The 26,556-nt window shown below is 29.4% G+C and overlaps 5 protein-coding genes, 1 long non-coding RNA gene and 1 other non-coding gene across 14 annotated transcripts; 4 read left to right on the top strand and 3 right to left on the bottom strand.

Moving 5' to 3' along the window:
* The first annotated feature begins 742 nt into the window (after positions 1-742).
* On the top strand, positions 743-7,795 carry Megf8 (multiple EGF like domains 8). The gene is made up of 2 exons (XM_075822698.1): positions 743-7,234; positions 7,344-7,795. The coding sequence occupies exon 1, from the start codon at positions 851-853 to the stop codon at positions 7,034-7,036; it is 6,186 nt and encodes a 2,061-aa protein (XP_075678813.1). The 5' UTR covers positions 743-850; the 3' UTR covers positions 7,037-7,234; positions 7,344-7,795.
* A 1,076-nt stretch (positions 7,796-8,871) lies between these two features.
* On the top strand, positions 8,872-16,095 carry LOC113790104 (uncharacterized). 7 transcript variants are annotated; one of them, XM_075822701.1, is made up of 3 exons: positions 8,872-9,212; positions 12,834-12,951; positions 13,121-16,095. In XM_075822701.1, the coding sequence occupies exon 3, from the start codon at positions 13,642-13,644 to the stop codon at positions 15,913-15,915; it is 2,274 nt and encodes a 757-aa protein (XP_075678816.1). In that variant the 5' UTR covers positions 8,872-9,212; positions 12,834-12,951; positions 13,121-13,641; the 3' UTR covers positions 15,916-16,095. The 7 variants fall into 7 exon arrangements, with proteins under 7 accessions (XP_075678816.1, XP_075678819.1, XP_075678817.1 ...); XM_075822702.1 differs by lacking the exon at positions 8,872-9,212 and adding an exon at positions 10,270-10,715; XM_075822700.1 differs by lacking the exon at positions 8,872-9,212 and adding an exon at positions 10,270-10,715 and having other exon boundaries at positions 12,779-12,951.
* Positions 16,096-16,476: 381 nt separating this feature from the next.
* LOC142645719 (uncharacterized) lies at positions 16,477-17,690 on the bottom strand. 2 transcript variants are annotated; one of them, XR_012846784.1, is made up of 4 exons: positions 17,240-17,690; positions 17,142-17,170; positions 16,941-17,066; positions 16,477-16,880 (listed from the first exon to the last, which is right to left on the bottom strand). It is a non-coding gene; the product is annotated as an uncharacterized LOC142645719 (long non-coding RNA). The 2 variants fall into 2 exon arrangements; XR_012846783.1 differs by having other exon boundaries at positions 17,142-17,272.
* A 180-nt stretch (positions 17,691-17,870) lies between these two features.
* On the top strand, positions 17,871-17,994 carry TRNAS-AGA (transfer RNA serine (anticodon AGA)). Its single transcript has 2 exons — positions 17,871-17,907; positions 17,950-17,994. It is a non-coding gene; the product is annotated as a tRNA-Ser (tRNA).
* Positions 17,995-18,113: 119 nt separating this feature from the next.
* LOC113790105 (uncharacterized) lies at positions 18,114-20,342 on the top strand. Its single transcript, XM_075822727.1, has 3 exons — positions 18,114-18,241; positions 18,312-19,034; positions 19,095-20,342. The coding sequence occupies exons 2-3, from the start codon at positions 18,363-18,365 to the stop codon at positions 20,217-20,219; spliced, it is 1,797 nt and encodes a 598-aa protein (XP_075678842.1). The 5' UTR covers positions 18,114-18,241; positions 18,312-18,362; the 3' UTR covers positions 20,220-20,342.
* LOC113790106 (uncharacterized) lies at positions 18,807-21,268 on the bottom strand. Its single transcript, XM_027339726.2, has 5 exons — positions 20,942-21,268; positions 20,549-20,884; positions 20,407-20,489; positions 20,305-20,344; positions 18,807-20,172 (listed from the first exon to the last, which is right to left on the bottom strand). Exons 1-4 carry the CDS (start codon positions 21,192-21,194, stop codon positions 20,318-20,320), a joined length of 699 nt encoding a protein of 232 aa, XP_027195527.1. The 5' UTR covers positions 21,195-21,268; the 3' UTR covers positions 18,807-20,172; positions 20,305-20,317.
* Positions 21,269-21,465: 197 nt separating this feature from the next.
* On the bottom strand, positions 21,466-26,360 carry LOC113790101 (uncharacterized). Its single transcript, XM_027339719.2, has 7 exons — positions 25,152-26,360; positions 23,837-25,059; positions 22,689-23,772; positions 22,443-22,623; positions 22,104-22,372; positions 21,883-22,037; positions 21,466-21,810 (listed from the first exon to the last, which is right to left on the bottom strand). Exons 1-7 carry the CDS (start codon positions 25,915-25,917, stop codon positions 21,652-21,654), a joined length of 3,837 nt encoding a protein of 1,278 aa, XP_027195520.2. The 5' UTR covers positions 25,918-26,360; the 3' UTR covers positions 21,466-21,651.
* Positions 26,361-26,556: the final 196 nt, after the last annotated feature.

The raw sequence follows: 26,556 nt of genomic DNA, 5'->3' as shown, positions 1-26,556 counted from the left end.
CATTTGGTTTAGTTTTCGATTCTTATTAAATCATTCATCGTATGCAATATCAAATCATCGTATAATTGTAACGGGAAACGAAACAATATTCGGTACAATAACCAATGATAATGTTAATGATGGTGATGGTGAATGGCTATTCGAAACAAATGATGTTGATAATAAATTTATAAATCTACATTTTATATGGATAAATTTAACCGGTTGTAATTCAAATAATGATATTATCTATATTTTTGATGGTGATTCATTTGAAGATAATCTTTTAGCTAATATTCGTGGCCCTTGTTGTAATCAATCCACACAATTAAAACCATTAATCAGTAATGGTAATCGATTATTAATGATTTATCATCATCATTCATCATTTGATTTATTGTTACCTACATTTATATTGCAATATTCATTTACAAAATGTCCATTAAATTGTTCAAATCATGGTCAATGTATTCGAAATCATTGCAAATGTAATGATCATTATTATGGTAATGCTTGTGATCATTCTGATATAACGATCAATAATAATTGTCCACCAAATCATATTGGTTCATCATGCCAAATCAACATCAATGATGATGATTCAAAACAATCCAAATGGACAAAATTATTTTCCAATCATCAATTATTTTCTGCTCGTGCATCACATGCATCAGTTTATGATGATCGTACCGATCAAATCTATATATTTGGTGGACGTAATTATGAAACAATTCATTCTGATCTATTATCATATTCAATAACAAAAAATGAATGGATCAATTTAACTGACTGTGATATTAATAACAACAAAAATACTTACAACAATTATCGTACAAATTATAAACAACCAAAACCACGTTGGGGTCATACAATGAATATCGTTAACAATTCATTGATAATATTCGGTGGAATCGGTGCCGATGGTCATCAATTTAATGATATTTGGATTTATAATCTTGTTGAACGTTATTGGATTCAGCCGCAAACAATATTTCAAATTCCACCGATTGCATTTCATGTAGCAATTATTGTTGATCAACAATGGCTTTATATTCATGGTGGTCGTTTTGAAAATTCATCAATTTCATCCAATATTTATCGAATTAATCTTTTATCATCATTGAATAATCAATGGGAATCGTTGAACAAAGGAAGAAAATTAGCAGCACATACTGCCATTTTTTATAATCGTTCAATATTGATATTTGGTGGAATCGATATGAATAATAATCAACTACAAAATACATTATATCAATATAATGTTGATGATAATTATTGGTCCATAATACGTTATCGTTATCATGATCAAAATCTTATTCCACGAAAACGTGCATTACATTCAATGTTACTTCTCGATAATGATTATCTAATGATTTTTGGTGGATTCATTGAAAATGATTGTGATAATAAGGATGATGATGATGGTACAAAAATCTATTTGTTTTCATTGAAATATCGATATTGGACTATGTATGATGATCATAATCAATTTCCATTCAAATCAATATCATCACATACAATGATACGACGAAAGAATTTTCTATTCATTTTTGGTGGATATTATGGCCAAATTCGTGATGAAATTCTAGTCACAAAGATAAATCATAGCATCTATGATGATCATGGTCATCAGAATTCATCCGAATCGACCATATGTAAATATTTTAATGTGCCAAATATTTCGATGCCAGATGAGATGATAATCGAAAAACAACGATCAACAATTTTCCATTCAGAACAAATGATACGAATTTTCGGTTTCATACATCATCCACTTGGATCACAAACATTTGATAATAATATTCTTCGTATTTATCTTCGTAATGGTAATAATGATAATAATTTGCTCAATTCAACATTTGATCTGTCATTTGTTAACAATAATTTTATTGATCATATTATACGATTACCAATACGAACCATAATGATGAAAAGATTAGATTTTGATCATCATCATTATCATAATGTTTTTAAACGTGAAACAAAATGTGCAATAGGAACTTATGAAGATAATTCAGTTGTTGGTAATGGTCGATGTTTACCTTGTGATTGTAATGGACATGGTGATCATGAACGTGGAATATGTCATCCAAAAAATGGTTATTGTTTTTGCCGGAATAATACTGAAGGATCGAATTGTAATCGTTGTTCAACCGGTTATTATGGTCAACCAAAAAATGGTGGTATTTGTTTCGAACAATGTCAAAATAAAGCATTGATTTTGAATGCAACATTTGGTTATTTTGGATCATATCAACGATCATATGTATCGAAAATGAAAAAAATCGAATCATCATCAACAATCAATCATCATCATTGTATGTGGATTATATCGACTGGTCCTGATTATCATTCGTTGAGGAATCAGCCATCATTGCAAATTACCATATTCAAATTATGGAAATTAAATTGTTCACACAGTACATTGATCATTTACGATGGTGTGCCGGATTTTATTCTACAAAATCAAAAATCACTGTCGAATCAATATCGAATTTTAGCATCAATTTGTGGTCAACAGCAGCAGTCGAATGATTTAAAATTGATTGCCAATACTGGTATTGCAACCATACTTTATAAAACTGATTACAACTTTGAACAGCAGCAAGGATTCAATGCATCATATCAATCGATGGAAAATAATTCATCATCAAATGATGCAAAATGGCCACAAAATTCTCATCAACTTGAATATTTTAATAATCATCTAATATTTATTGGTGGTCATATTCATACCTTGAATCTTTGTTTAACATTATATTCATTCGATGATGATCGTTGGATTCAACTAGATAACCAGAATGGAAAAAATTTTCCCACAAATCGTTATCTTCATGCATCAACAATGATCGATGATAAACTTTATGTTTATGGTGGCGTTGATTTGCATACTAATCAAGTTTTGGTGGAATTTTGGTCAGCTTCATTCATATTTGATCATGATCAAAATAATTTAATCAAATGGATCAATTTGACAGCCGCCGATTCGAAACCACCACCATTAATTGGTCATACATTAACTGGAATTCAACTTGGTCAATCAAAACAAGATGCTTTGATTTTAATTGGTGGTTATTCACCACAAAATGGTTATTCATCCAATCAATATGTTTATCTAATGAAAGAAAATCAATGGATATTATTGAAAACAAAAGGATCATCACCATTAGGTATTATTGGTCATTCAACTGTTTATCATCATGAAAGTGGTAAAATTTTTATATTTGGTGGTTTAGATTTTAAAGAATCACATAAATGGGCTATTTCAAATACTATTTATCAACTTGATTTTCATCATTCGAATCCAAATAATCAATTCATATGGCATCGTATACAACCACGTAGTGTTTTAAATTCAATCATACCATTATATCTGCATCAAGCTTTTACATTACCGAATTATATGCTAATATTTGGTGGTAAAAAAGTAATCAATTATCGTGGTAGTGGTGGTGGTGGTGATAGAATGATGGCAAATAATCATGATGATCCAATATCGTATGCATATTTTTATAAATGTAATCGTTGGATTGCCATTCAAAATGTTTCTTCTTCATCATGGTCGAATGTATCGATTTTAAACAATCGTCATCGTCATTCGATTCAAGGATCATCATGGTCAATAACTATTGATAATCAAAGAATATTATATCGATATGAATCATCATCGGCAACAACAAAGAATCAACCGTGGTCGATTGAAAAGATACAATTACCTAAAGATTTTTGTGAATTTTTTTCCAATGATCAAACACAATGTTTATCTACAAATGGTTGTTCATATTGTCGAAGAAATTCTTCTTCTTCAACATCAGGAATTTGTTTTGATCAATCTTTAGCGGCGGCGGTAAAATTTGATTGTTTCGAAATATTGAATGAAACATCTGTTGGTTGTATCAATGGTAGAAAAGAATGTAATCAATTTACAAATTGTGTTGATTGTACAACGGTTAATTATGAATTCCAAGATGATAATGGTGGTGGATGTCAATGGTGTGCCGATTGTCATATGGCAAATGGACATTGTATTAAAATGAATGATACATGTCAACAATGGGATGATGATGATAACGATCATTCATATCATAATAATGAATTTGTTACATCGATTGGTATTGGAACTGGAACTGGATCAACAACAATATGCCAAAATATAAGCATTATTGAAATGAAACATTGTTCAACAAGACGATGTTTGGCTACTGATTGTCAACATTGTTTATTGATTAATCAGGAACGTCGATTATCATTATCATTATCATCGTTGTCATTTAATCATCAAATTGGTGATGATAATGGTTGTATATGGACAAAACAGGTTTATAAATTTATACGATTTGGTCATCATCTAGCAATGCCAACAAATCCAATTTTTGATTGGGCTTGTATTGAATCATCGATTATTCGATTTTCGGTAATGAAAAATGTACCAACAATACCACCATTAAAATGTCCAAAACGTTGTAGCCAATATTATTCATGTCAAAGTTGTTTAGAAGAAACATTTGGTGATGAAAGTGGTAGTCATGAATGTTTATGGTCAGAATTAACTGGTGAATGTATGTCATCAATATATTCAACAATTAAATGTCAACAAAATCATCAATGTGGTGGTTTTATTTATCGTCTTCAACCGAATGATGATGATGATCATCAACATCAATGTCCAGCTGAATGTGAAACATTTGAAAAAGCTAATGATTGTTTATCAATGTTACATTGTGGTTGGTGTGCCGTTGATGGTCTACCTATTGATGGTGTTGGTTTTTGTTTACAAGGTGATCTTCAAGGACCAAAATATCGTCATTGTTCAAATCAATCAATCGATTTATTAAGTCAATTAAAACATAAATCATATTATGTTCCGATGAAATTATGGAAAACATCATGGTATTATTTAAAATCACCCAATGAAAATGAATGTTTAAATGGTCATCATAATTGTAATCAAAAATCACAAATATGTATTGATCTTATTGATGGTTTTATGTGTCAATGTAAAAATGGTTATCGAATGTTTAATGATAATGGTGTTGTTGTTTGTAAACCAATATGTCAACAAGGTTGTCTGAATGGCCAATGTATTGAACCAAATATTTGTCAATGTAATTTTGGTTATATTGGCCATGATTGTTCAATTGAATGTCAATGTAATGGTCATAGTTTATGTCCATCATCTGATCGACGATATGAATGTATTCATTGTGAAAATAATACACAAGGTAAATCATGTGAACAATGTAAACCATTTTTTATTGGTAATCCAACAAAACCAGGTGAAAAATGTCAATCATGTTCAGAATTTTGTCATAATCATTCTGAATTATGTTTTTCACAAGAAGATTTATCAAATTTAACAACCACGGAATTGAATGAATTTAATGATACACAATGGTTCAAATTTGGAATGGAAATTATTCGACATGGACCAATATCACCCGCAATAACAAAATGTATAAATTGTAAAAATAATACCGATGGTAATCAATGTGAACATTGTAAATTAGGTTATTTCAAGATAAGTGATAATATTCATGATGGTTGTCGTCAATGTATGTGTAATAATCATGGATCACTGTGTAATCCATTTAATGGTGAAAATTGTGATTGTCATAATAATACTGAAAATGATCGTCAATGTAATTATTTAACAACGAAAGAATATAGTAATTATATAAATAAAACATATTATTTTAAATCATCACAAATAATGACAACATATTCATTACCATGTTGGATGTTACAATGTACAAAATGTAAAGATTATTTTTATGGACAACCATCGAATGGACATCAATGTTATCGTCATATGTTTTTGGATAAAGAATATTGTTTGAATTCAATACGGCAGGAAAATTGTATTATTGATCAACAACAACAACAACAACAGAATCCAGAACAGAATCAATTATTATTGGGTCGAACAATATTTTTTGCCATACAACCAAGATATATGAATGTTGATTTAAAATTAATCATATTCAATGTTGATGGTATGATTGATTTATATATGGCATCAAAAGAGGATATATTCATCATCCAGAATGATCCATTGAATGGATTTCATCAGATTTTCATTGATAAAAAATATATTGATTATGATCAAAATGAATCATCAACAATCGATCATGTGGAAATTGATAAACTGATTGATTTTAATAATTCTTCATCAAAATCATCAGATCAAACATCGACGATAAAATCACCATATAAAATGACATTAATCAATTTGAACGAATTATCATCCGAATCATCATATTTTACAATGAAAAATTGGTATGAAATTTTCATTGTAAAAAATGTTCAAAATCGTTTAGAAATAACTATACCGTATCGTTATCATGATCTACGTACAACACGTTATTATCTAATGATTTATGGTTCGTTTCTTAACGATACCGATGGCGATTTCATTGATAAAAATCAAGCAAATATTGTCGTTCGACAAGATCAAAGTCGTATTGATTTATTTATATTTTTCTGTGTATTTATTTCATGTTTTTTTCTATTCCTTTCGATGTCGATAATGTTTTGGCGTTTAAAACAAATAATCTTTATTCATCATACAAGACAATTACAACAAATGGAATTACAATTAATGGCTAATAGACCAATGGCAACGATTACTATTTTATTGGATAACGATAACGATGATAATAATGATAAACGTTACCTTGATGATTCAGAATCGTTGATTGGATTCCGTCCATACAATCAAGAATCAATCACACCACCATCATCATCTTCGAAACAACGTCATCGAACAATTTTTCATCAATTAACAGCAAATTTTAAAGAATCACCGAAAAAAATTTATCCCGAATATTCACGGACAATGATAAACAAACAAGAACAATCGATTATGAATAATCGAAAACGTCCATCACCACGGATGCCTTTAGTATCATTAGAACCAACATTTGATGGTTCGGCAGCTATTTTAACAACATTTATTCAATTTCCACATAAAAAAGATAATAATGATGATAATTCAAATCAATCATTACAGATGGCAGCTGCATCAACATTAATTTCATTACTTTTGCCAAGAAAATAACTGCAGTTATCGCTAAATTTTAAAAAGTCGTAACATAATTTATGAAAATCATTTGGACATTGGATGAGACGATGCATATACGTAAAAACGAAAAGCTTATATAAAAATATCTTGAAATCGAAATGCCTTCATTCATTACTATTGTGTCATCATTGTTCATCGTTCATTCGTTGTTAAAACAAACCTAAAATGAAAGACGTAAGTTCATCCTTTTTTCTAAATTCATAATTTTTCTATTTTTTTTTTTTTTTATTTTTTTTATTTTATTTTTTTTTTTTTTTTTGATAATATCTATCAATAATTTTAGGACAATGATGATAATGTGGAATTTTTTAAAAAATCTATGGAAGAATTCAATACTTTCTCTACAAATAGAGAAAACTTAGAGAAAATAATGAACAAATGAATCTAAATCGTGCAAACACATGGGACATTGTTTTTTACGTCGGCAATCGGTTTTTTAATATTTATCATTATGATAATAATATTTTTGGTATTATTTTTCCCTTATAAGAAATTTCCAATTTTTCTGTCGTTTCAATGAAATACTCGTCAACCTCCGGTTTCCATTTGGTTCCCAGATACAATTATCTTTCAAAAAAAAAATCATCAATAATCAACATTCAAAGAACAAATAATTTTTCTATGGGTGAAAATAGTTGTTTGAGATAATTATGTACATTTCTCGTGTGAATTTTTTTGCACAAAATTTAAAAAAGAAACAAAATATAATAAAAAAAGAAACTTTTTTTTAATACAAAAAAATAATAAATAGAAATTTTAATAGAAAATGAATTTTTTTGTTTTTATAAAAACTTGGTTGGTTAGTGTGTGTGTGTGTGTTGAACATGATGGTTTTGAATTGAATTATAATTAATTAAATTTATATAACAACGAATATATTATAAGAAAGTTATAGTTTTCTATTTCCATAACTTGACCAATTTTTGAATTTTTTATTTTATTATTTTAATTTTTTTTATACATTTTTCATCGAATGATGGTTTCATAAACCACATTGTCACTCCATGGATAATCCGCCAAACCATCTTGAAGCGTCGAATATGATTTTTTTGTTGAAGAAGATCACTGAATTATATTCAATCGAAATGATAAAATACTAAACAAGATGATCTGAAAAGAAGATGAACTACAAATCGACAATGACGCTTTATTTTATAATCGAATATTCGAACAACAAAAAAATTCGAATAGAAATTCGAATTTCTAAAAAAAAAATTTCCATTTTACAAAACCATTTTACATAACATTTCCTCCTCTTTTTGTGAAACAACAACAACAATTTTTTTTTTCTTTTTCTTTAAACTTTTTATATAAACATCCGCTCAATTAGTATTTGTCACACACACATACACACACTGTTGTTAAAATAGTCGTCGATTGACCGAAATAGAATCGAATGTTTTTTTTTTGTTCTTCAAACAAACAAACAAAAAACATTCGATCATCATCATTGGAAATCTTTTTCGATGTTTTTTTCTGGCCAAAACAAAACAAACGGGAAAAAAATGGTGTTGATTTGATTCAAGCTTTTCTGTTCTTCTGCTCTCTCTCTCTCTCTCTCTCTCTCTGTTCTTGTGTTTTCCAAAAACATATTTTCATTCATAGGGGTTTCACACTAGCAGCAATGTGAATGAAATATTTCAAATGCAATATTTCAGTCCATAAGGCTGAAATGTAGTGAAATATTGCATTTGAAATATTTCATTCACATTGCTGCTAGTGTGAAACCCCTATCACATAAATTTAGCGAAAAGCAAAAAAAAAATCACACAAATGTTTGTTTGTTTGTTTGTTGTTTTTTGGCATGTTTTCGGTCATGATTCAATCAATGATTTTAATGGGCCTATTTAATAGGTCATTTCATCAACTTTCTTTCTTGTTTGTTTGTTCAAACATCTATCCAAAAAAAAAAAACTGTTAAGAAGAAATATCTTCGAAGATTTCGATGATGATGATGATCATCAACAAGCTCATTTAATTTTCATTTTCAAAAATGTTGAGAAGAAAAAAATGTATATTTTACAATTCGCACCATGCATCATCTATTCATCATCATCATGAACATCATTTTGTTCAAATATCATCATCATCGACGATGATCATCATCAACGATGGTTAGAGATAATATCTAAGATAAGATATCAATATCGAGGTATATTTTCATCATCATCATCATCATCGAAAATATCGATTATATCATCGATATAATCGATAAGACAAATAAACAAACAAACCGACTTGGGAGAAAGAAAATGAAGGAAATTTCCCCCGAAATGAAATGAAAAAAAATGTTAATCTGCAAAAATTGATTCACGTTTTTTTCTCCCAATATATCACCGCACAGTGTTTTGTGTAATGTAATCAAAACAATATTTCCGATGATGATGATGATTGAATCCGCAAAAAATCATCATCATTTTTATCAATCAATCAATCAATCTTTTCGATGTCCAAAAACGCTGGATTGGAGTAAAAAAAAACATCATTATCTTTATCCAGTGGATGATCCGATGATGATGATGATGATAATAAAGTAAAATCCACAGGTTGTCGTCATCATCATTGTTGTTGTTGTTAAATTTGGTCATTTTGAAAACAACAACAACAACAACTGACCATACATCATTATGATGATGATGATGATGATGATGATTTATATGTTTAGACATCATGTTTTCAGTGGAAACAGAAAAAAAATGATTTTTCAATTTTCATTTCTTACCCCAGTCCATTAGTGGAAAAAGAAAAGAAAAACCGAATGAAAGTTCCACCACAGGAAAAAAAACCGAAAGTAAATGAAAAAATGCAGCTGTTAATTTGTTTTTACAAAAAAATTTATCTTACCATCGATGGATTCTCACTAAATTTTTATATATTCAAAATTTATTTTAATGAACATCATTTATCAATGATCGATCGATCCATCAATCGAACAAATTATCATCATTCATACAAACATTCGAAAATTCGAACATTCGATTCGATATATCGATAGTTTTATTTTTCTGCATAATCCTCCATCACTATCGCGATATATCGAATCGAATGTTTGCATTTTTATTCGATTTAATAGTATGCAACATATAGGATCATTGAACTAATCATTATTCATTGATCATTTTTGCTTAATGATTTTTGTTTTTCAAAAAAAAAATTCCAGATATGGACACATCAATGAAAATATATTTGTTGTTGATAATGATGTTATTCTATAAATAGTTTTCTTCTTTCTTCTATTTCCACTTGATTTGAATTTTGGAAAATTGAATTTCGCTTTCATTTTTCGTTTTTCTGACTTAATTTGGTCCAATTTAATTTAGATCAAATTCAAATTCAAATTTTTTTTTTGTTTTGCTGCTAATTAATTCATCATTCATCAAATTTCTATAGTGACATTGATATGATGTTTCCTAATCATCATCGATGTTGATTTAGATGATTGAAAAAAAGATGGTCAACAACATCAAAAAAAAATGTGTCACCTTGACGGCCATCACATTTGATCCTTGATGATCCTTGATGATGTTTGTTTTTGCCAAATTAAACCATTCGAACACACCTTGCTTGACCATCATCATCTTGTTTGTGATCATCATCTTGTCTTCAATTTCCATTTAAGAAAAAAAAATGTAATAATTAAAAAAAACAAGCACAGGTAATTTGCAAATTATTATCTTATTTTCCAATATGATTTTCTTTTTTGCTGATGATAATAATCAAAAACTAATGATTGCCAAAAAAATGATGTTCTGTTATTTTTAATCGAGATTATATCGATTGATTAATCGATCATATCAATACAAAATTAATGAATGGCCCTAATTTATTCATTTTTTTCGATCCAAAAAAAACACCCTGTACAACAACTTATTGAACATCGGATGTAAGCGTGCTCGCGTTCCACGAACATCTTTGGGGTTACTCTTACAAGCATCATTAGGCATCATTTTTGCTACATTTGCCTATGGCAATTCATTTTCAATAGAGAAAAAAAATGAAATCAAATCAAAAAAAAAATTTGACGCCCAACCATCCAACCATCCATCCATCCATCATTCAATGATAAATTCTAATTATAATCTAATAAAGTCAAAATAGTCTTCTTTTTTTCTTTTATTTAAAGATCCGATCAGGTAGATATAGGTAGCAACTATATCGATTGTCAGATTTTTTTTTCATCTTCAATGATGGTGATTTTTTGAATTCCCTAAAACATACACACAGCGTACATCATTCTATCCATTGTCTTGTCTATGTTTGTTTAGTTTTTTTTCTTGCTGTGTGTACGTTTTGATTCATCACAACGCACCGGTGAACCACATGTCAATCAATTTTTTTTCGTTTGAATCGATGATCCAAAATGATGCTGGTTGAATGATGATGATTACAATGGTAAACACCATGAAATCATTTTCAAATTCAAAGAAAATGATGATGATGATTCGGACTTTGAATAACCGACATTTCTTTTTTAGAAAGATGCAATCAAAATTATATGGTTGGTTTGTTGGTTTGATTGTTGATTTTTTTCTGACTTTTGATTTGTTGAATGTCATTTATGAATTCATTCAGGAAAAAATCCATCCACATCCACACAAATCGATTCTGGTGAATCAAAATAGTCATCATCATTTTTCTGATTTCTGATCGGTTGATCGCTTGGTCAGTTGATTTGATTGGTCATTTTAGTAGGTTATTTTGAACGGGGATGTTTTTGCTTGCAAAAAAAAACATTTTTTTCCACTTTTTTTTGATGCGACAAACTTTTTTGATGAACTAGGATGATTAAAACAAGTTTTTTTTGAATCAATTTTTAATTTCAAAAATTTCAAAATCAACAAAAGGTAACGGATTGAACTTGTGGATGATTTTTGTTTTTGTTGAAAAAATGTTACTAGTTCAAATGCAAATGATGATGATGATGATTACTTTGATGACTTTGAAAATTTGATGATTTTTTTTCCTTTTTAAAAATTTTTTGCAACTATTTCCACCATATAAAGGTAATGAGAAGAAAGAAAAAGCATAGTTTGAAAATTTGGAAATGATGAGTGATGAACAACAACATCGATCGATTGACAATCGATTGATTTCCATTTCGTTCATCATCGATTATCATTGCAATAAATTTTCAATCAAATCAGAGAAAAAATAATGAATGAATGAATATTTCCATTTGATGATTTATTTATTTATTTTTGTTTTCCCCTTTCTTTCTCGTTAATAAATCAAAAATTATCATGAAAATTCGTGATTAATATCGATCGATACCAATCGATATCATTCATTCATCTAATAGGTTTCTATTTCGACTGTATCATCATATTACTTTTCTATTAATATTGATCTCTTTCTTTTCTCTGTATCTGGTGTGTGTTCAATAATTTTTAAATAATTTTTTTGTTTGTTTGATTCAAACAAAAAAAAAAATCAATCAAACAAACCGAAAAAAAGAAGAGTTATTAATAGAAATTGAAACTGAAATGGATGGATGGATGGAGAGATATCCGGACCATATACAGTTGAAATAGATTCGAATGTTCTTCTGCTCATTCTATATTAACTCGAACGTTCGATGTTTGGTGTTTTTTGTTCGAATCTCGAAGATTAATATTTCAAATATCAATTTTTTTTTGTTGTTTGAATTGAAAAATTGAATTGAGTAGCACATCATATCAAAAGTTTGGTTTGTTTGGTTTTTTTCTGAAAATGTAAAAGTGGTTATCATTATTATTCGATCGAATATGTTTTGTTGTTTTGGTTTTGGATTAAGGAAGACAAAAAGCCTGAAAATAGAGTAAATATCATCCCGGCGGGCGCCATTATCTTGGATTATTATCATCGGGAAATCCAATTGAAAAACAAATTGACTTAAAGAAAAAAATGTTCAAGTAAGTAGCTGATGGAAACATTTTTGAAACAATTTTTTTTCTTGGATTTTGAATTTAAAAAACACCCAATTTTTTCTTTCGAAATTGGTATGTTTATTTATTTTTTACCAATTATCATCGTTTTTTTCTAATGTCCAGTTTGTTTCTTTCTCTCTCCGTTTCTATTTAGTTGTTTCGTTAGCCATTTCTCTCTTTTTCTTATTTTTTTCTCGTAATCTTTTGTCGGTAGGTAGACTACTTTGAAGAAACGAAGAAAACAAGATTTACAGCAGAAAAAAAACTCTTCATTGCTAATCACAACAACAAGGATGCAAAAAAATGATTTAAGCTATCCAATTTTGTTCAGTCTGTTAGTCAAGTCAAGTCAATCATTCAAGTCAAGTTATTCGATTTTTATTCAAAGTTTCAAGATTTGTGATCGATATCAATTGATAATTTGTGTGTTTGTGTCCCCGGAACTGGATTTAACTTGATCGTTTTATCATTAATTAGATTTTTTTTTGTTGTTGCTGTTTTTACCTTAAAAAATCATTTTTGTTTCATCATCAAAACAAAAAAAAAACATTCGAATTCGAACGTTCAGAAATTCGAACGATTCAAACATTCGAATTCGAACGATTCGATTTGTGTACATTGTTTATGTGTGACCATCATAATCGTCATTGTCATTTTTATTTATGAATAACAACAATGATGGCCGATCCGCAACAACAACGTGAAGATTATTTTGAATGTCATGTTGAACAAATAAAATTATATTCATTACCATTACAATCATTAAAAATTGATTCAATTGATTTTGAACAATGTATTTTAGAATGTATACAACATCGATTAGAAGATGAAAAAAATCATCAACATAATAATCAAGGTACTAATCAAGATAATAATAATGGTAATGGTGGTCTTTGTAAACGTTTAATAACCGAATTAATAATTAAACCGGATAATATTGATACGGAAAATCTGATCTATACGGCCGGTATTTATCCAAATCGACTGCAATGGACAATAAAATCATCATCAATGTCATTGATTACCGATGATAATAATCATGATCATCAACATTATTGTATAATGGAATCAAAATTTAATCAAATAAAATTATTATATGTAAATTATAATGAAATGCCAACAATGATTATATGGTTATTATTATCGATACCAAAATGTGTTAAAAATGTTACAAATTTTTGTGATCAACAACATTCGAATCATCATCCACAACGAACTGTAAATCCTTCATCAACATCGACAACATCCGAATCATCATCATCATTATTTGTACTAGTCTGGAAATGTTTCAATGAACAGGATGTTTTAAAATTACGTGAAATATATAAATATTTACAATCATTAAAACGTATGAATCAAACATTAATGATGATGATTAGCAATATCAATGTTGATAATAATCATGTTGTTGATAGTAATGGTGATGATGATGATGATCGTGGCCATAGGGATTTATCATTCATTGATCAACAACAACATTCAACTTTGAACAAAATCACGTTGAATCGATTAAATCATCAACAACAACAACAACAACAAAATCATTATCCAAGGTGCATTATTAACAATGATGATGATGATGAAAATTTTGAAACAACATCGTCGACGAAAGAGCAATCATTATCATTAGCATCTTCTTCCTTTTCAAACATGAACGGGATGATAATTTCATCAACAAACATTCAATCTTCAATGAATAATAATAAAATTTCAACAACAACAACAACAATCGATATTAATGAATTGAATCAAGATAAAAACTTTTCCGGTCATCCTCATCATCATCGATCATTATCATCACCATCGTCATCATCTTTAACGATTCGTCCACCATTACCACTTAATACAATGACGGCAACAACAACATTATCATCATCGACATCGGATGTTGAACAACAACGTATACGACAAAGACAACCACCAAAAATTATTCATGAACCATCAAATGTAAAACCAACAAATAATGTTATTCTAACGAAATCATTATTAATTGATAAATCGATTATAAATCAATCAAAAATTTATAATAATGGATATCGATTGAATGGTTCAACAACAGCCACAACTGTAACGACACCAAAACAAAGTGAATCAGAATTTGATACATCACAAATAAATCTTTATCTACGACAGAAAAGATTTCCAAAACAACGTATGTTTCAACATTTACGTTCACGTTCAGTTGATTCAAATCGTCATTATCATCATCATCATTATCATAATAAACAATTCAATGGACCAGATCAGGAAAATATTCAACCAATATCATCATCAACGACTTATACGATACCTTTAAAATCAACACCATCAACAACAACAACATCGATATTGAAATTAAATAAACGAAATAATTTGAAAATGATTGAAAAATCATCAACAATATCACCGGCAACAACGATGATAATTCCAGATAATAATAATATTTTAAATTCTGAAGGTTCATCAATATCGGGTGAAGAATCATCATCATCATCATCATCTGGTGAATTTAATGATTGTAATGATGAATTTATCAACAACAACAACAACAATCAACGAAAAAGAACAACAGCAACAATAATGAAATCTGTATTGAAAAAATCTATAAGTGAAGATTCAGCAAAAACCCAATCATTATCATCGATGTATCTCAAGCAGCAGCAACAACAAAGAAATCATTTTATATCATCATTATCATTGCTGGGAATTGGTGGTATTGGTGATCGATTTTTTCGATTTCCAAAACATTCAATAACAACAACAATTAATCAACAACAACAATTAAAAAATTCCAAACATCATAATAATTCAGCAATCATATTGAATTGTAACAACAACAGCAATAATTCAACAACAACAATGATGTCAATCGGTGGCAATCATCATCATCAACATCATCATCATGGTAACAATAACAACAAAAAGAATGTTACATTTAGTGCCTATGCAACTATTCAAATGGTTGAATAGTTTTCTTCTGAATAGTTTTTTTCTGAATTGAATTCTTTTGCTTTCATTTTGTATTAATTAGATTTTCTTTCCCCTTTTTGTATGAATAATTTATCGTTTTTTGTTTTAATAATTAAAACGAAAAAAAAATATTTCACCTTGTAATGCCATTATCTTTGTTGCCATTTTTTTTTGAATAAAAAATAGAGAAATAAAATCATCAAATTACAAATCTTTTTTTTGTGTCTATTTTGACACACATGGTAATGTTTGTGTGTTTTTAGCTTTCGAATGTTAACAACTTTATCAATATCTCGTTTTACATTAAAAAAACATCTTGAATTTCGGTATTTTTTTCTTCTTTCTCGGATATTTTGCATCCACAATTAACCAAAAAAACAAATATGCTAAACACACATCTGTTTAGCATAATTAATCAACGTTGTTCATTATTATTTTGACGTTTTGAATATCTTCAAGAATACCCAAAAAAACCCAAACAAGACAGCTACTATCGAAATAGTCGATTCGAATCTTTTAAAAAATACATTCGATGTTTGTATTTATCTTTTACATTTGTTGTTGTTTTTTAATTAAACTTTGTTTCGTGTATTGTATTAATAATAATAATAATAATAATCGACTGTTAAATAGAATCTATTTATAGATTATAAAAAAAATATGATGGTGATGTTTATGATGGTGAAAATCATTTTCCGACGAAAATGTTAAATGTGCGTGTTTGGTCAGCAGAAAAAATCAGGTAAATACGAAAGGTGTAACAACAACAACAACAGCCGACAAATATCCGACGGCCAAAAAAATCAATCGGTCGATAAAATTATCAACAATAACAACAAAAAAACATCGACGATAATGATAATGGATGCCCAATGTGAATTCGAAATGAGCATGTTTTGATTTTTTTTTTGGCCAGAAAATTCCCATCTCGAAATACAATTTACCTGTTGCTTGTTACCTGTTACCTGTTGTATATTCGATTTCAAATTCGATAAATATTTTTCTTTGAATTGAATTGAATTTACCTGAATTAATCTATAATGAACATCTCTCTCTCTTTTAATGATTTTTTCTCTTTTTTTTCAGGTGTGAATATTGTATGTGTTTGGGTCACACAAAAAAAATATTGTTGGCGCCGGCTTGGTTAAAACCTGTAAAAAAAGAAAAGAAAAACATAACCAGGTTAAACAAAGATACCCAAAAAAAATTCATTCACTAACACTTACCTAGTGACCCTGTTTGCCATTTTCTATTCCTAAACAACAAAAAATCATCAAGATCATCATCAACATCAACATAATTATTTATCATATAACATCCATACACTTATCTTTCATTTCTTAATCATTTTTATACATTTGATGATGATAATAATCTTCAAGTTGGATTTTATAGGATTAGATTATGGATTCTTTTTCTTCTTTTTGGGCTTATGTTTATAGTTTTTTTGCCACATCTTTTGATGATGATTAATTTAAATGATGACCGAATATAGACAAAATAATCATCATCATCATCATAATCATAATAATAGAGTGATGATGGTAGTGAGTGTAGGCTTCAACGATGAAGAAAATGAATTTCTTTTCTCTTCTTTGACAAATCAGGTTGAATGATCGATTTATTGATTGATTGATTGATCGATCTAGTTAATAATATGATGTTTTTCGACATTGGCGAATCAATTGAAATATAAAAACCATTATAATTATATCGCTGTTGATAAAAACACTGTGTCCAGACGTAATTAATATGATAATATTGTAAACAGCAACAAGTTTGATTAATTTTTTTTTTAATTTCGAATGTTTTCATGTAACAGGATATGTTTGTTAGTGTGTGTGGGACGAATATATCGATTTAATCGATTATTTTGATTCGAAATTGGATTTTTTTTCGAATTGAATTTTGTTTGTGTTTATTAATCGATCGTCGAACGAATTTACCTTATCTGAGCAGCTATGGCCGAGTGGTTAAGGCGATGGACTAGAATTTTGTTCATTCGGATGATCATCGGAAATTGAAATTTTAGTGATCCATTCTCCATTGGAGGCGTAGGTTCGAATCCTACTGGCTGCGTTCAAAAATAAAGGAAAAAAAATTTTTTTTTTTTGCTTGAAAATGACATGAAAAGATTCTATTTCGATTGTAAATGGTTCAATCGGGTAGAAACCGGTATGAGTTTGCGCAATACACATTCGATATCATGTTTTTATTTTTTTAGTGGCGTGGATGTTTTTCAATTGTGTTGATATATATCAACAATTTTGACGTTGTCATTATCATCATCATCATCATTGTAATCATAATCATCATCAGTTTGGTGGTATGGCAAACAATCGATTGATAATGTGATTAATGATTTATTAATTTGATTGTTCTTTTTGTCGTTTTAGAATTTTTTTGATTTTCACTTTGATCCGATCGTCATTATCGTTCTCATAACAATGGCTGAAATTTCAAAAAATGAAACATCAACAACAACGGCGACAAATTCACAGCTAAAATGTAAATGTTATAAATTATATATTGAAACAATGAGTATGGAAATTGATTCAAAATTATTATATCAATTAAATAATGAACATTTACAAAAACGTCGATCGAAAATCGAATCATATCAAAATTCATTTGTTGAAATTCAATTATCATTATTAACTATTGAAAATTTCGATACTATTGATCCAATTGAAAATGATCATTCATTGCTGAAAATGTTGACAACGATTGGAAAAACATTGAATTCAATGTTAACAATGATTGATTTGGCAATTGAAAATCGTCAACAGCAGCAACAACAGCAACAAAAATTTATGGAAAACATAAATAATCATGGCTATTATTCACCATCAATTCGTCATGATATTGATCGATTAGAATTGATCAGTCAATTTGGTGATAATGATGATGATTATGATGATTCAATGTCGATTAAAACAACTGATTGTCGTTCGGTTTATGATTTCGATGATTATCATCATTCTCAACATAAACAATCACATAATCTTGTTCCAAATGATCGTCATAATTTTTCAATGTCATTATCAAATCTTAAGCAATTCGGTCCGGATAAATCAATTCGACGTTTCAATAACAATGTTGATAGTCAATCAATCAATGTAATTATCATTCTAATTTCTTTTGTAATTTAATTTAAAATATTTTTTTTTATCTCAAAGGGTGTTTCCAACGATCATATTCTATCACCATCCTCATCTTCCATTTATTTAACACCTTTATCAACATTTTCATCATCATCAACTGCTCCCATCGCTAATCATAATTCGAAATTGAATCTTGAGCCAAATGTTTCTGTTTTGGGTGATGTTCAACCAGAAAAAAATGATCAAAACAAATTAACAGCAACAATAACAGCTACTGCAACGACAACAACAACAGCAACAAGTAAAACATCTCAACCATCAACGTCATCATCAACATTGTCAAAACCGAATTCAACAACAACAACAACAACGAAAAAAATGCAAAACAATCAGGATTTTATATTTACATTCAAACAGATAATCAAACAAATCGATACAATACCGACAAACAGTTCGGAAACAAAACATTTAGATTATTTAAGTGCAAAAATTCATAATCTACCTATTAATAACATGGAAAGAATGGATTTAATGGTTGATGAATTATATCGACTATTAATCGAATCAATTTATATGAATAATTTTCCATTATATTTAAAATTATTGTTTCGAATATTGAATATTTCGGTTAAACGACCTCCACAACCGCAGCAACAAAATGGACAACAGCAATCACCAATATCACAACAACAGCAAAATGGACAAATCACTAAATATTCAATACGTGATTCATTGATGAAAAAATGTGATCAAATATTTTTCAATAAACAACAACAACAATCGAATAATAGCAGTTTCAAGATGGATGCAAATTATTCATTAACAATGGAAAAATTAGAATCATATGGTTGTTATTTATTTGAAACAATCGTTTCAGAAAGAAGAAATTATTTAGCCAATATACGGTTAATGTCACAATTATTTCGTAATAATTCATTTGATCAAAAACGTTTATATCCATATCTTAAATATTTAATTATCGATAATGTTGGTGTACATTTTTATCTGGAATGTTTTATTATAATGATTGTTGGCATCGGTGTTGGACCATTAAGTGGTTTATATAAACAAAAAAATTGGACAATTCGTTATGAAATTTTTAATCGTTTCTGTTTGAATAAATATCATAATTTGGATCAATCGATACGTAATGCTGCACAATTTATTTGTCAATTGGAAAAACGTTGTTGGAAATTGTAATTTTATTTAAAAAAAAAAAAAAAATCTTATCTGTGTTAATTTTATTTTCTTTTATTAACAACAATTTACTTATTTACTTACTTACTTTTTGTCTTTGATTAAAAAAATGAATTTATCATTCGATACTATTTGAAAGAATTGAAAATGTTTTAAAATAAAATTAAAATTTTTTTTTTTAAATACTTACGATTGGTGATCGAGGATCTTCATTGGTTTTCCATCCAAATGGTAACATTCTATTTCGACATTGACGGGTCGAAAGTTGATAATCTATAGATTAGATGTTAATTTGTGCTTGTTGTAAATTGTTGTTCGAAGTTGTAACTTACATGAACAAATTCCTTCGAATAATGGTCGAAATGGATTCGAACGATCCTGTGCAAATATTGCCGCATCATTACCACATAATTCTTTTGTTTTCAATCGTGAACATTCAAATATTGAACGTATATTACAACAGAATATTGGTATACGATCCCAGAATGATGATTCAATTGTATAGAAAAGGATGTCACGTGTTTTTTCCGAACATTTTCCAATTTTTTGAGCATTTCGATTCAAACATGCGGCATGATGAAATATTTCCAAACGATCTGGATGATTGATTGGTTTCGAACAAATATCGAATACTTGTTTGGTAACACTATCCAAAACCAGAATGAATGCTGAAAAAAGAAATATCAACAACAACAACAAATCAATAACAAAAATGACAAACTTACTTTCACGCAATGCTGATGACATACATCGTTGTCCAAAATCCATTAAACATTCATACATTGTTCTGGTTGTTTGACATGATCGTTTTAATTGTCGTTCATTAATCGGTATACCATATTGATTATAATAAAAATTTGTTAAACAATAATCAATTTGTTTCATATTACATGATTTTCTTCGCTGTTGTCCATTAACATTGATAATTGCTATAATGATGATTATCATTATCAAGGTAAATTTAATTATGGAAGCCATTCTTTGTTTTGTTTTTGTTTTTTTTGATTTTGACAAAAAATCTGTTTTGCAAATGAAAGAAGAAACATTCGGATATCCATAGAAGGGAGAAAAAACTTTTCCCTTATCATTAATTGATTAAGGAAAAACACTCGTCAGCCTTGATTATTCGAAAACATTTTTGCTGTACATTTTTTTTCATATAAACATTGATTATATATCGATCGATCGAACTATCAATCAATCAAATCAATCAAAAAATTTCCTTTTACCATAAAAGATTCATTCAAAATTTAAAATAGACCAAAAATAGAAAATTTATTGATTTTTGTTTTTGAAATTTAAATAATAAAAAATTTCCTAAATATAATTTTCCCATATCCTAATTTTTTTTTGTCCCCCATTTGGAATTTTTTGTGTTAAATGTGTGTCCGGGTGTGTGTGTGTGTTGGATGAATGTAATGTTTGAAGATATTTTTTAAAAGGCAATAATTTGATTAATCCACCGGGAAAATGCTGTAATTCTTGTATAAACACCCGGTTGATTTGGTAATGCACAACCAATACCCCAGCTAATAACACCGACTAATGTCCAACGTCCTTGATCTTCAATCACTAATGGTCCACCACTATCGCCCTTTTATTTAAGAAAAACAAAACAAAACAAAATCAATTCAATGTCCAATCAATAAAACCTAGAGAAACTTACTTCACAAGAATCTTTTGTTCCTTTAGCTAAACCAGCACAAACAAATATATTTGGTATATCTTCAATATAACCAGCTCTACGATACATTGATTCACAATCTTTATTGGTTATGATTGGTACATCAACATGTTGTATTACATTTGGTAATGGACCATCTATATATTTCCGAACAAGAAAAAGTTTCATTAATTTTTTTGAATGAAAAAAAAATTTCCCATTACCTTCATGAAGTCTACCCCAACCGGTTACAGTAGCCCATCTACCAACATATGTTTCATTATGTTCAGGTAAACAAATTGGTATAATATTTTTCTGAAATCGAATCGGTTCATAAAAACGTAATAATGCTAAATCATATTCAAATGTACGTGGATCAAATTTTGGATGTGGTGCTATTATCTGTATACGACGTTCAATATGTGAATATGGTTCAGTATCGGTACTAATATCAAATTCACCTAAACGTAATAATAAATCGGTTGGTGATACACTAAAATGATAATCGATGATAATCGATAATTAGTTTTTGAAAAAACTTTTTTTTCATTTCTCAAACTTACTTTTCAACACAATGTGCGGCTGTTATAACCCAATATTCATTTAATAATGCTGCACCACATTTATGTAAAAATGCATTCTTTTTCCATTGTCGCAATGATACCATCCATGGCCATTCACCATATCCGGATTGTGTACCACCAACAATTCTACCTTTTGGTGATATTTGTCTTCGTCCGCAAACTAATTTTTTTGCAATTTTTTTTTGATTATTATTAATTATCAATGGGAAAAAACTACAAACATACCGAATGGTAACATTTCACTTGAAGACATTGGACGTTTTGTTGTTGTTGTCGATGTCGATGGTATCGATGTTGTCGATATAGTCGAACTAATCCATTCGGTTGTTAATTTGGTTATTATATTATTCGGTGGTAATCTATTTGTTGTTGTATTGATTAAAGGAGCAATCGTTATAAATGATCCATTTCCTGGTATTGGTCGATGATATTCATCACCATTCATTATTGTTGGTGGTTTTTGACTACTTCCACTAATTGATGGTTTAGTTTTATTATTAACCGACCAAGTTGATATAGTCGTCATAATTGGTATTCTTGATGTTGTTGTTGTTGTTGCTGATGATGATGTGGATGGTGATATCGTCGTCGAAGTTGTACTTGAAGTAGATGATGATAATGGTAATGGGGTTGTCAAAGTTGAACCTACGGTACTCAGTGGCGTCTGAGTTATTGTCATATTGGAACCACTCGGAAATGGTGTAGTGTTGTTGATGATAATGGATGTTGGCGAAGATACCGATGTTGCAGCAGTTGTTGTTGTTGTCAGCATTGAAGTTGAATTTTGTTCAGTAATATTTGGCTGTGCAATAATTGTTGTTGCTGTAAGTATCCATCCATCTTCCATAACGGATCCAGGTGCAGCAGATACAACATTACTACTTTCGGTAACATTGTTGTTATCTGTGGATATCGTTGATGATGAAATAAACGTTGCCACTGTTGTTGGTTTTTCAATTTTTTCTTCATTCATTATCGAGGTTGTTGTTGTTGTTGTTGTTTCAGCTAAAGTTGTTGTAATCAATTCATCAATAGAAACTTGTTCTGATTCCGGTTGTAATTCATCGATCAATGTTGACATAGTTGTTGTTGTTGTTTCCGAAATAAAATCATTCGTTGATGGTATTATTGTCACTTGATCATCCAATGATTGTTCTTCTTTCATTACAGTTGTTTCATCGTTCATATCCAATGGTATCGATGTTGTCATTGATGTAGCAACAATTTCATCAATAGTCGATGGTAATTGTTGTTGTTGTTGTGGTGGTGGTGTTTCCTGCTCCGGTAATGTCCATATATCGAAAATGTTCTAGGGAAAAAAACAAAATTTTTCGATAAAATCGAAATTCCCGAAAAATCAAACGTAAACAAACCGTATTTTCTAAATCGATCCAAACATCAATCGGATGTGGACGTAGTTTCGATGATGATGGTGTTATTGATTCGATTTTTGTTAAATTTGTTGCTGCTGCTGTCGATATAGAATTTGTAGTAGTCGATTCGGGTTGATGATGTTCGATTTGGGGACGACTAGTTTCGATTGGAATATTCTGTGTAGTCGATGTTTTTAATGTTGATGTCAGCGTTGGTAAAGCAGTGGTCGATCGAGTTGATGATTCTTGTTCGGTTGATGGATTTACCATCATTTCGGAATCATTTTGTACAGATTTTAAAGTTGTGCTACTTGATGAAACAAGTGGTGCAATAGTCGTGGTGGTGGTCGAAGTTGATAATGGTGATGATGATTCTTCACGATTCAAAGCCGCTAAAGTTGTGGATAATGGTGGTGGTAACGTTGTTGTTGTAGTCGTCGATGAAGATATTGCCATTGTTGTTGGAGATTCTGTCGATGATAATGTTGTTATCGATACTGATCTATTATCAGATGATTGTTCAATAGCCGCTATATTTGGTTTAAATACGGTAAGATTTCTTGTAACTTGCTGTTGCTGATCTGGTTGAATTTGATGATTATCTTCGATAATCTGAATAAATTCATTTGGATCTGAATTATGTTCAATAATCGATGATTGAACTATCGATGTTGATGGTGGTTGTTGTTGTTGTTCATCATCAAGATCTAATTGACCATTATTATTCGGTACAAAATGTGATGTAACCACTGTTGTTTTATTTGTATTTTTACCATTATAAATATGATAATCCGATTCTGTTGATGATAATGGTCTGGATGTTGTTGTTGTGGTAGAGAATTTTTTCGTCGTTGTTGTTGTTGTTGGTCTAGGGGTTGTTGTTGTTGTTGTCGTCGTCGACGTTGTTGTTGTTTGCGTCGAACTATTAATCATTTCCGGTTCCATTGTTGGTAAACGTAAATTTTCCGGTAATTTACAACAAGTACCAACCAAATATGAATTAAAACAATAACCGATTGGTTCACCATTTAATTGTAAACATTCATATTGAAACATACAAACACCACCAAACATTGACATTTGTCCATCATGTTGTTGTTGTTGTTGATTATAATCATTATGATTATGATGATTATTGTTACCATTGTGGTTAGATGAAATACGACGTCCACTACATGGTTTTGGTGGTTTAGCTGCACGATATTTTTCGGCCAACATTTCATCTAAACGATTGGAAAAAAAAATGGGAAGAAGCAAGAATTTCGGGGAAAAAAAAATCAAATTTCATTCAAAAATCCTGAATTTTTTGGTTTACCTTGCCGCAATAATGTAGCCAATAAATCGATTGGAATATTATTATGATTGATCACATCGAATGGATTTTTTGATGACGAAGATGATGATTTTAATGAATTTGTTGCCAATGATGACGATGATGATGATGATGATCGAAGCTCGCTTATAATTGATTCATCGGTTGATTCCAAATTCTGTTGTTGCTGTTGATGATGATATGCCATTAATTTATTCAACATTGTTGCACCTGGTTTATGATTATTAACTAGAACAACTCTAGCCATAACTATTGTTGATTTCGATATCGATGTTGATAATGATGATAATGAATAAATGGCCAATATAAATAGAAAACTATTTAAACAGAATAGTGCCAAAAAGGTTTTAATATCCTTTTTAAAATTTATTGATGAATTCGATGATGATGATGATAATGATGAATTATACAAATGTTTTGCTGTTGATGGTGATGATAATAAAGATGACTTTAATGTTGTTGATGATAATTTTTGATCACATTCTTGATGATTATGATGATTATGATGATTATGATGATGACGACGATGCAAAAATGACTTTGATGATGATGATGATGATGATTTAGAATCACTAATTTGTTGATAATGATGATCATTTAATGAAATTATTGTTTCAATAATATCATCATCATCTTCATCACAATTACTACCACCATCATTATTATCATCGTCATCGTTGACAATATCCATGTCCGGACGGATATGGATATTGTTTTGATTATCAACAACAATAATATTGATGGTCATGGCTTCAAGATGTTTGATATTCGTTCCGTTTGAAGAACAGAGAAAAAATTCAAAAAAAAACGACGATGAAAACGATGACGATGATGATCAAATTGATCGAATGATTCGATATTTCGATTCGTTTATTCTATGATGATGATAAACTTTAAAAACGTAACGGTTCAGTCCAGTCAGTTACCATACTATCATCATCATTATTATCATCAAGGAAAAACAACGGTCGACGACTTTATCATCATCATCATCGTTCACCATTATCACACAAACACACACATCACAAAGATGAAAATGTTGTTGTTGTTGTTCAAAGACCCCATCTTATATTCTTGTTTTCTTCGTCTTCTGTTTACCCACTTCATTCTTGTCAATCAGCTTGTGTGTTTCAAATCTCAATGATAATGAATAATCGTGTTTATGGGATGAACAAAATCTTTCATCTTCGTCTTAGGTTGTCTTCTCTTTAAAAAAAATTACAGATAAATAATCACCGTTTCTTTTTTTTAGTGGGTACTGACCTTCAAAACTTCAACCAATCAACCAACGAAGTCAGCGGTTTTCCAAAACAGGTGTGTGAAAAACTAATCAAAGTAGAGTTGTTGAAGTCTCTCTATCTGTTTGTTTGTTTGTTTGCTTGACACA

This window comes from Dermatophagoides pteronyssinus, unplaced genomic scaffold (assembly GCF_027571235.1).
Source record: "Dermatophagoides pteronyssinus isolate colony J.1.1.1.1 unplaced genomic scaffold, Derpt_VIB-CSIC_2022.12 sq0019, whole genome shotgun sequence".
In the NCBI taxonomy this organism is placed as follows: Eukaryota; Metazoa; Arthropoda; class Arachnida; order Sarcoptiformes; family Pyroglyphidae; genus Dermatophagoides; species Dermatophagoides pteronyssinus.
Note: the sequence above shows the minus strand (reverse complement) of the source record. Positions and strands in the feature narration are given on the sequence as shown.